The 11,365-nt window shown below is 36.7% G+C and overlaps 1 protein-coding gene across 1 annotated transcript; it reads right to left on the reverse strand.

Moving 5' to 3' along the window:
* Positions 1-2,248: 2,248 nt before the first annotated feature.
* Positions 2,249-4,012, reverse strand: LOC145765181 (ran-binding protein 10-like). Its single transcript, XM_082576959.1, has one exon. The coding sequence runs from the start codon at positions 4,010-4,012 to the stop codon at positions 2,249-2,251; it is 1,764 nt and encodes a 587-aa protein (XP_082433085.1).
* Positions 4,013-11,365: the final 7,353 nt, after the last annotated feature.

The following is an 11,365-nucleotide window of genomic DNA, read 5'->3' on the forward strand; positions in this document are numbered from 1 at the left end:
AATCGTTGGTTTACTCTTTAAACGAAGTTTTTGCAACTTTGAAAACGTGACCAATGAACTAGTAAATGACCAGGAGGATTGGAGGTCGAAAGTTGCCACAGCAATCATGAAAAGGATAAGCTTGTAGAAAAACACTCAGTGTTAGTTTTCATAGTGTGTATATATGTCTGTTTGGGTTAAATTTGTCTTTTATGCCTTTCGGTTGCCTTTATAATTGAAAATTACTCCACATTCAAAAACATAATACATTATGCAGTATGGAATTTAAAGCGGGGTTTGGTTCATCTTTATAAAAACAAAAATCATTACATCTTTGTCATTACAAAACCAAAAAATATATCCTCATAAAGTCAAATTGATCAGAATAATATATTTTCATGCACAAAGTCCAATATTTTTATATTCAACGCATAACCAAAAACTGAAAATGCCAGCATTGTTCCCTCACGGTTAATGACAAGAATAGAGTTGGGTCGCATACAATATTTTCAAAGCAATAACTTTTTCAATCTCTTTCACCCAACAAATGAAGAGCAATTAACAACAACTTATCCATTCAACTGTTGTTCGCTATTATTCAGGTTGGTTTGTTCAATTTTTCCACACATTGAATGCTTAAGAACACTCGCTTTGTATGAGGAGTTAAGTGGAAAAAAGCGGCTGGACCCCAAGGTCCACCCTCAAAAACACAGCTCCAACTACTAATTTGGATGACATTATAGAGCCCTTGTGACACAATGACACCATCGAGATCAAAATGAAACTAGTCACATATTCAAAATGAAGCTTTCTTTCCACTTTTGTTCAAAAAAGCTCTGTAAGATCAAAACTTCGTGGTCTGGTCTACCAATTATTTTGAAACCAACAAACCACATATTGTAAATTTAAAAATGCTCTCCAGATATGACTTGGAAACTAATTCATGAAAATCCTCCCCGGTATTATATAAAATATACAATTTTATGTAAAGTTTTAAAAATTTCAAGACTTCTGAATTAAATCTGTCATTTTGAGAAAGCATTGCCGCAAAATAGAATAAACATTTAAACAATATGTTAAAGAATGCAAGGCAAGAGGCAACCTGTTCTGCAATGCATGGTTTTGTTTCTTAAACTACAGTTGTACTACCAATTTAGAACAAGCATATTTATAAGAGTTTCTATTTTCATGGAAAGAAACTTGCAACCATGCCATAAAAGTGTATGATTTAGGTTTTACAGTGGATTTCCTATCCTTACAACTTATTTAATACCTTTCAGTACGGTATTTGACAAAATTATGACAAGATATATTGCAATATCTTCTGGATGATATAACGATGCTGAAACATTTCACTTAGTTAATAAAGAAATACCGAAACAAACTTGTTCAAAATAACAAGATGTTACCGTACCAACTTTACCAAATATTTTAAAACCTAAGATGATGATGAAAGCAACTGTACAAGCTATGTTGACACATTTGTAAATCAACACAAATTTATTTCCTTGCAATGTAAAGTTTCAAATAATAATTTTGCAAACTCACAGGATAAACTGGCGTGGGAAGAATCTAGTAAGTTTGCCCAAGGTAATTGTGTGAATGCAGTGAGCAAAGCTGTTGGATGTAAATAGGTTTATACAATCATTTTGCTGCAACCTACTTGAATGTCAGGTAACCATGATTTTAGTGTAAATGACAATTTTGTTAAAACAAATACATATATAGTAGTCTAATGTAGGACTTTTACAAGCAGAAGGTATCTCATTTCATGGGCCACATTGAAAGATTTTGCTGCATGCTGGGCTGCTGGCCTTAGACACTGAAAGCATGCAGAACATAAATACCTATTGTGAAGCAAACTCAAATTCCGTATATAATAGTTTCAATAAACAGTTGTTAACCAACCACAAGTAAGAATGACTTTTGAATGCTGAAGAATCAACAAAATCGCACAAAACTTGCATTTAGAAAAAGGTTATCATAACTGCTGACCCAATGTGCTTAATATGTACTAATTGCTAAAGTGTACCAGCTTTAGTGACTGTAAGCTATATACCAAACTGGTATAATAACCATAAATACAAATCTATATGTAATTGTAGAAAAACAGTGTAAACTACATGGTACACATGAAAAACTCATTCTTGTAAAGGCTGGAGGGTAGAGATTAACACATTGTGAAATACTCGACTTCCCAGTGTTCAATTATCGCGGAGGTTTTTCTTTGCATTTAGATCTCACATACAAAATCGCAGCAGTCAGTAAATTACTGCAAATAGTCTGACAAAGATACAAATGCCGCTGAGCCAATTTGGGAAGACAACATCTTTTGCAGACATTGACGTGTCTGTCCAATCAATGTTAACAGTGCCGGTTGCTTAGGAAGATTTTGGGATTCTAATATCTTGCTATTTAAAGCAGCACAAATTGGCTCTCGCTGCACTGCATCAAGCTGATAACCCATTGGGCATTTCCATGGGTCAGTATAAGCAAGAAGACTGTAAGCATCTTGCAATAACTTTTTGTTTTTTACCTTAACTTCTTCTGGTTGGATTTCTTTGGATAGTTTGAGCAGCTGCTGGCCAAACTGCATCATGCGTTCAATGGCCAACTGATTTCCACCACACAATTGTTTATGACCAGTTGAATAATCATCTGCATCAACCTCAATGTTATTACCATATGCATCGTCTTTTGAAAAGCCATTGGAAACGACTCCATTGCTAGGTTCACCTTTACCATTCTGGTAATCATCCGAATCTGTATCCATTTCACTGTCACTTCCTGTATTACTTTCTGAAACGGATCTTTTTGAAGATTCTACGTTCACTGATTCAGCAGAATAGTTTCCAGCAAGAGGAGAAGCGAAAGGTCTTTGTTCAGATAGTCGAAATTGTTGATTTGAAACTCGTTGGGGAGGTGGCGAAAATCCATTGTGACTTGAGGCAGGACTGTTAGAAGAACTTTTGTTCCAAGAAGGATGCTTTGGACTCATTGCTGGACTGTTGTAATTTGAGGAAGAGCTTAATTTCCTGGTAAGACCCTTTACTTCACTGTCAGTACCATTCACCATCTCAATAAATTGCCTAACTTTCAAACGAAACAACAAATTAGGATTATTTGCTAATAATCCAGGAAACAAAAGATCTGTAGTATCAATAGCTTCTCCGATTTTACCCATTAGGACAAGCTTTTGAATTTTTTGTCGATTTTTTATAGATGAAATGTCTTCATGTTGATCTAATCGTTGATTAATACTTTTGTTAAATGCTTCTGTCGTAGCAACATAACCATGATGTATCAAATAACTTGACACTAATTTATGTAAAGTAGACTGAAATTGTCCGTGTTCGTCCTGAATTGCATATTTATCGATAGTAGCAAGACTTGAGGATTTCCATTCTTTCAAATAGTCTTCAAAGTCAAAGACAAATGGTTGCTGACCAAAATTAGTGAACAGCTCTTCCTTTGGTGTCTGAAGTCCAACAGTGGGAAAAAGGGGAAGAGAGGGAAGATCCCAAAATGCTAACCCAATGCTAACACCATTCTTGGTATAAAAGCATGAATTATCCATCATGTTGAAGCAGCAACCAATAACATCTCCTGTTGTGAATGTCGGCCCGTATGGCTGACCAGTTCCCGTGGCACAAAATGAATGCCCATCATCTCCATGATAACCATACGAGTGTTTATCCCATCCAGGAAGCCGATTTAAGTTAACACCTTGAGCAGATAGTCCAATACCCATGTAACCATCCCGCCCTTTACTAATGATGCTTATTTCAAAATAATATATGCCACAGGACACAGGGATAGGGTGGGTAGCTCGTACAGAAGCAGCATCTCTATGTGTCTTTCCTTGCCCCTTATATTCAACTTTTAAACTGTCTTTGGAAAGTCCAATATAAGTGTATTTATCTTGTGAATTCCACTTCAAAGGCAAAGGAGTTAAATCCTCATTTACCAGAGGATACAGCCGTTTTAGTCTTGCTCTAAACTCACTTTCTTCGGCAGGCACAGTAAAAGGCATCACAAGCACGACACAAACTTTACCAATTACTTTCAACTTACAAATGTAACTTACATTAATATACAAATTAAACCTAAAACATATATTGAATATTAGAACCAGTCAAATCTCATTACTATACCACTCGTCAGGACCGAGAGAAAATGCAACAAATGAAACGATAAATGTCCATGGCCTCCAGCCAGCGACACAGCAGAAGCTTCTTGTAGTGGCGCTTGAGGTTCTCGATGATTTCCTGATTCATTGGTTAAGAATTGGCTGTTGTGTTAGGTGAAAAGAAGGCTAGTTGGATGCTGTCAAGAAGGAGAACTTGCGAATCCACCGCTACAGCTTTGCCCTGCACTGTCTTGAACGTGATGTTGTAGCGCTTCTTGAAATTGTCCAGCCGACTGACGACCGTTGCTCGTCATGAAGTCTGGGATGTGCATCAACTTGGCCAGTTTCAAAGCCTACCCCTTGATAAAAATTGCCGCTGATAGGCAGATTCTGTCCTCTTGTTTGCTCCAACTATGACTGTAAGTCATTTCATGTGGCATAGTAGTGAGATTGGGGGGTGGCATTGTAAATTATTTTCTATTCAATTTTGGCAGAGACAATCAAAAGTGGTTGTATGTAGTAGCGAGGTGGTATATTAATAAGATTTGAATGTATTTATTAAAATATATATCTATAACAAATTGTTCAGTGATTCTCAAGCTATGTGTCACTATATCATGGTGGTTGGTGGGTCATTTAAAATTTCTAAGGGCATCGTGCATTTTTTCACCGACATAAATTTAGGAAATAAAACTGTCGTGTTAAATGTGATTCCTTCAAAACAATTTAACGATTTAGATACAGCAATTATACTGCAATATTTTCTTAATTATGTTATCAGTCAAACAAGAGCACAGTTATTATATAAAATCTGTATTGTAGTTTACAGAATATTAAAGTTTGTTGCTTTGTTGTCATTGATGTGGCTTTTCCTTAAATATTCTTTTACAGGACATGCACCTGCTTGGCTATGATCAAAAACATTGTTTCATGGCACATCTTGCCAGGGTTAGCATTTAGGTTAATGTAAAGGTTTCGTTCGCTGCCCTGGATATCAAAATTTTTCAAATAACAAAGTTTTATCTTTAACAACTTTTAACTTTGCTTGTGGCTATATTTACACTATTTAGTGTAATAATAGCCTCAAAAGCGTTGCCAGATAAGAAATTCTGCCCTAATTTGAGAAAAGTTTAATGCTGTTGAAAACAAAAACTTGTATTTTGGAAATTTTTCTAGTCCTGGACAAAGATCACAACCCTAAGGTTATTCCTAACTCTAACCTTAACCCTTCCAAACTTTAATCCTAACTCTGGCAACACCTGATTGTAACCATGGCAACAAGTGTGTAAAAATAGCCACTTCATTTAACTTTTCTCAAATTAGGGCAGAATTCTTTATCTGGCAACACTGGTACAAGAAATATAGCCACGTAATTAAAACGTGGACAGTTCCAATCCAATAGATATCCTCCTCTCTCTCTCTACATTTTGCTTTAAAGAAGTCTGGTCTTCATCCCGAAGCATCACCATCAACAAGGATATCTTTATGTTTCATAGAAAGAAATGCTTAAGTGTGTATGCATGTTTGAGTTACCATATAAATGGTAAATATAGCCTCCGCCTGAATAATTATTACTTTCCATATTGTTACTAAGCACGTTTCATTCAATGTTGTTGTGGTTGTATCACACAAAGATGTTGTTTTAGGGGGTCTAGGCTAAAAATAGAATACTTCCTTTTCATTCTACATGTTAAAATATCTGTAATTTTTGTGTAAAGTTATCATTTCAGTCAATCTTTAAATGCTTGATGGAGAGATACAGAAAACTAATTGTTCGATTTATGCTTTAATAAAACAATGATACTGCCTGTCAAATTCATTACCGGTAACTAAGCAAATTATTACAATTTTTACTTTCCTGTTGACTAGCGTGCTTTTCATATTCACATATCTGTAATTTAATATATCTAGCCAGAGTCGCGCTAGGGTGGTAAAAGGCAGAACCCTCAACCCTTGGCATAGCAAATAAAAGGTTTACATGAAGTAAATACAGTGATACGTGCAAAGATGGTGAGAGTTTATAAGATGGTACAGTATAGACTAACTCTTTGTCAAAAAATGTCAAATTGAATCGAATGTCCTTATTAGGTACAAAAAATCCAGCTTGCACCCAGTGGCGTAGCCAGAAAAAAAAATTGGGGGGGGCCAAATATTTGATGAAATGATGAGAACGACAAAGTGTTTGATTAAGCCATCCCCACCTGATGTGCAGTGGCGTATCCTGGTGGGTTGAGCAAGGGAAGCAATAAAAGTGGTGGGGGATTAGAAGCGTGCCGAAGGCGTGCCGAAGGCGTGCCGAATAGAGCGTGCCGAAGGCACGCGCATTCTAGGGGGGTCCGGGGGCATGCTCCCCCGGAAAATTTTTGCAAATTTACACTCAAATAATGAATTATAGCGCTTTCTGGAAACACTTTTAGGGTAATATTTGTATGAATTTTATTAGCAGAAAAACAGCTATTAACTTATTAAAGGTAGCTCTTACACACGAATGGGCAAAAACTGCGGCTAAAATTAGAAAACAACAAAAACTCAGCTACACAAAAACTCAATAACTAGCCTACACAAAAACCCAACAGAGTAAGCCATTCTGAAATTGATCCACAAATTAGTTAAAAGAAATGTAAATCGCGTAAATTTTGCGCGATTTACGATTTTCAAAATTTATTGGTGTCTTTCTGTGTGTCTAAAACAAATCCTTAGGGGTGTTAATAGCCAGATGTCTTGAAAAACGTTATAAATTTCTACAAATTTTATTATATTTTCAACAAAGGGCTCAACTTCGGAATCTAATCTTTGAAAATTTGGGGGGGGGGGCCATGGCCCCTTTCGCCCTCCCTGGCTACGCCTATGCCTGCACCTTGACCAAACTTTTATAGGCTAATAGTAATAAAGTTACCAACCTAGCTCCACAATAAATATGTTTTTCACTGATATTTTACTCATAAATAAAATATATCATAATGCTTTATGAAACAAAAAGGTCAATTTCAAAAACCTTGCAATATGTATGATTCATATTCGAAATACCATCCACCAAGTTTTACGCTTTATCACCCAGACTTGATAAGAACAGCAATATAATTTCTTTGTGAAAATTGCCAAATGCCAATAGAAAATACTGCCCTTACTCAAATCATAGAAATCCGACTGCGTTTTTGTTCGATTCGTTATCGCATTTGGAAACAGAGACTCCCACTCGGTTGAGGTAAAAAGCGATATTTTAAAAACAAAAACAATCTAAAGTTTTTTTAATAAATTTTCAGAACAATATAAGCAGCACAGTTTTCAAAAACGTCAAGTATGAAATTGTGGAAAAAGACAAAAGATTTGGATAATGAAGAGAGAGGGTACCTAGCCACTTAAATATGGCAATTCCCTGTAAGACCAGTGACACCGCCAACCAATCACAACATGTTTAGGTGACTATCGTCCAATTGTGCCCTTTCTAACATTCAACCAGAAAGTTGATCCTATTTATTGAAGCATTAGGCCTATGTAAAATTCCACAACATTGAACTGAAAAAGAAACTAGTCCTGGCAGACTGCTTTGTCGTTACTTTTGCCTTACAAACAATATTTAGACATCGCTGAAGATAAATACCTGTAGCCAGTGCCGGTCTTAGGGTATTTCGGACCCTGTGCGGAATATGCTTTGCGGGCCCCAATGACAATGATCCAATTCAGTAGCGTAGCTAGGTATTTTGAAAGGGGAGAGGGAGTTTTACTGCCGGTGGGCGAAGCCTGACGCATGGGGTCTGGGGGACCTCTCCGGAAATTTTTGAAAAATTGCTTTGAATTTGATGCATTCTGAGAGCATGTTCAACAAAAATTTGGGTATGAATATTGCTGTAAAATGGTGCTGTCCGGTGACATAGCAAAAGGATAAGATCATGTTTTCTTTGGCATTTTTCGGAAATAAAGCTGAGTCTCTGGGTTTTCTTGTTGCTAATTCCTAGCTGGCTATTTAAATGTTTGGTATTGACAAAACTCGCTCTTTTAATGGTGACTTTTAATAATTTTGGCACATGGTGAAATGTCGTGGGCGGCCTAAAAGCATGTAGGCTAAGCTTATAAAGATGGCCCGACGCGACAATCTCAGCACTTGCCTCACCCTAAAGCCGCAACTGACTTCTAGGATACAGGTAGGCCTACTTGTTTGTGAATTGAATTTTTCCATTGAAAATGACAAAAATTACTGCATTTTCTGAGTAAATTGCGGGCCCCTTAAATTGCGGGCCCTGTGCGATTGCACGGTTTGCACACCTCAAAGACCGGCACTGCCTGTAGCTGCATAAAATCAAAGCCACCATTAATATACGGTACGGTACAGAAATTGATTCGACCAATCATTTAGTCTATTTTGTTACTCCCATGTCATCAACAACCTCCGACCCCAGTAAGCTAGTGTAGATTCTTCAACTATGCCAATTCACACTTTATTCCTTTTGACGTTGCATCAATGTAAACTTATTGCAACGGATTGTAAGCTAAATTGCGTTTCTCTTTATATTCGTCTTGTCGAACTGTTGTAATTTATTAGCTTAAATCTTTTGATTTTAATATCATGTAACTATCTATTCGGAATAAAAATTTTATTCGTGTTGATAATAGCCTATCGCAGTTTGCTTTTTTTGTTCGTGTTACGTATTTTTTAACTTTTCTTTTTTACATGAGCAAGCTAAAGATGCTGTATAGCAAAATCGATTCTTAATAAATTACACTAAGAAGTTGGATTGTTTTGCAAATGCCAGCATTTTATGAATGCAAAATAGCAGTAACCTACCTACTTTGAACTTTGTTTGGTAAATAGCCTATAGAAGAAATAGCAGTTATGGTTTGGGTGGGATTGAACACACGTCATCGAAATGACTTCCACTGCCTAAACTTCTACATCAAGCTGTGGACAATGAAATAGCCTACCGACTTAATTTACTTTATATCAGAAATGTTTTCTTTGTTTTCCTTGATTGGTTGAAACGCTGTTCCTGTAACTTCTGATTGGTCCAATGATTCATTTGTCTTACAAAAGTTTTTCCTGTGTTCTCACCGAGAGAGTGAGATATTTTTTTATTTGTCTTTCCAGTGCGAAAAAAATTGCATAATCACGCAAATACAACACATAGCCTAGTCTACTGGGATTAAAGACACCCTTTCATCATTTGATCTCAATTTCATCATGAACTTTCCATATAAGCCTACGGTAGTATAATTTAAGTGATGTGTGCTCTGACGTACAAATTTGCAAAGTGAATAGCGTAAACAAGTTCCATGTAGCCTAATTTTGTTTCTTGAAGTGAAACTTTCTTGAAATGTTTTCAACCAGACAACTCTTGTCACCGCGAAGGGTAATTGGCTAGGCCTACTGCAATTTTAATACAGTTATTTAAATGTAGACTAGTCTAGTGCATGTTTCTTGCCTATTTTTATCAGTCTGAACACCTGAATAGTAGGGTGGAGTGAAAAAACCTTTTTATAAAATTTTTATTCACTTGGGGTTGGAAAACTTGCCAATTACTACTAAAACTAATTGTGCAAAATTAGAATGTAATCTGACGAGAGCTTGATGAAAATTTACCATTGGGCCATTTTCGTGTCAATTCACACAGTCAAGAAAATCAACCTCTTCAATTTTTATTAAACAACATTTCTACTAAATGTCAGCCAAAACCAATCAAAAATAGGGTCTTGGCAAGGTTTTAAAATTTGGAAAAATTTTAACCTAAAGCTGGAAACGGCCACATTTGGATGTCTTTGACCTTTTAGAGTGACAATGTGAACGGTGTTGTGTTTTCAATACTTGTCAGCAGTACTATCACCTGTAAAAAAATTGGATTCTTACCTAATTTACTTAAGCAGTAATAGGACCTCAAACATGGCCAAAAATAAAAAAATTGTGCCCCCTCGGCAGACCCCCCAAACTAAATGCTTTATAACTCTCGTGTTTCTCAATAAATTTCACTCAAATTTTGCAGGTGTTTTTCATATAAGATAATGAAAAGGTGTGTAAAATTTAAGAAAAATTGAAGAGGTTAAATTTCTTGACTGTGTGAATTGACACGGAATGGCCCAATGGTAAATTTTCAAGTGGCTGGTGGCAGATCAAGCTCTCGTCAGATTACATTCTAATTTTGCACAACTAGTTTTAGTAGTAATTGGCAAGTTTTCCAATCCCAAGCTAATAAAAATTTTATAAAAACTTTTTTTTCACTCCACCCTACTGAATAGTGTTGAGGTGCGCCTACGCACCCTTTTTTTGCAGTTAGACTAGGCAGGCGATTGGTTGGTTTTGAATCTTTATCCTAGGACTGACATAGCCTTGTTGTTTCGTGTAGGCCTACTTGTAGAGGTTTTTGACGCAAGGCGGGTTACCAAGATTGGTCTTACGGAGCCAAGAGAAGGTAGGAGATTGTAAAAAATGTGAAGTCATAGTCGGATGTTTTCGATCCATCATCCATTTTGCTTCAAAGAAGCCTGTAGTCTTTATCCCAAAACATTAGGGTCAACCAATTGTCTGCAGCGACATTTCCATTTTTATTGTTGGTATCTTCAATTTCAGGTTTCTTTTGTCCATGTCATCTTTTACAGTGTCATCCCACGTTTTCTTCGGCCTTCCTTTTCTCGTTTTTTCCGATCATGTAATTTACAATATGTGTGCGAAGCTCATGCGCCATGAATGAGCTAATTGGAGTAGGCTATGGGCATTAAAGAAAACAGGTTTATCTACCAACATATTGCAGAGCTCTTATCAGGGGCGAGTTTAACTGATGGGGGTCCGGGGCCCTTTTAGATCGGGGAGCCCTCGTGCAAATCTTTTTTAGCGCCGAGAGCGCGAAAAACTTTGTAACGTAACTTGAAAGTCAACCACACCGTTGCTAATGCCTTCCGCCAAGCTAAGTCGCCACCTTGTGACTAAAACATACACTTGAAAGAAAAGGAGGCATTTTGCAGAAACTATAAAGGCTGAGAGAAAATAATAATAATACAAAATCACTTTTTTCTACGTCGGGGGCCCTTCAAAAGGGAGGCCCGGGGCAACTGCACCCTGTGCTCCCCCCACTAAATCCGGGTCTGGCTCCTATTCGGTAACGTTTTATTTATTTTTGTAAGTAGCCCACTGATTGATTGTTTTCATTACTGATTTAGCCAAATATATGACACTGTTGCTCGGAGAAAAAGGGTTGTGGAAGAATGATCAACCTTTCTTTGTTTATTGGTTAACTGATGCAGCGTAAGCGCATATATAGTAGGGATTTTAAA

The sequence above is a fragment of the Aplidium turbinatum genome, chromosome 2 (genome assembly GCF_918807975.1).
Source record: "Aplidium turbinatum chromosome 2, kaAplTurb1.1, whole genome shotgun sequence".
NCBI classification, from domain to species: Eukaryota; Metazoa; Chordata; class Ascidiacea; order Aplousobranchia; family Polyclinidae; genus Aplidium; species Aplidium turbinatum.

Coding starts and splice junctions, on each gene's coding strand:
- LOC145765181 (XM_082576959.1), bottom strand. CDS start 4,012: ATGCCTTTTACTGTGCCTGCCGAAGAAAGTGAGTTTAGAGCAAGACTA.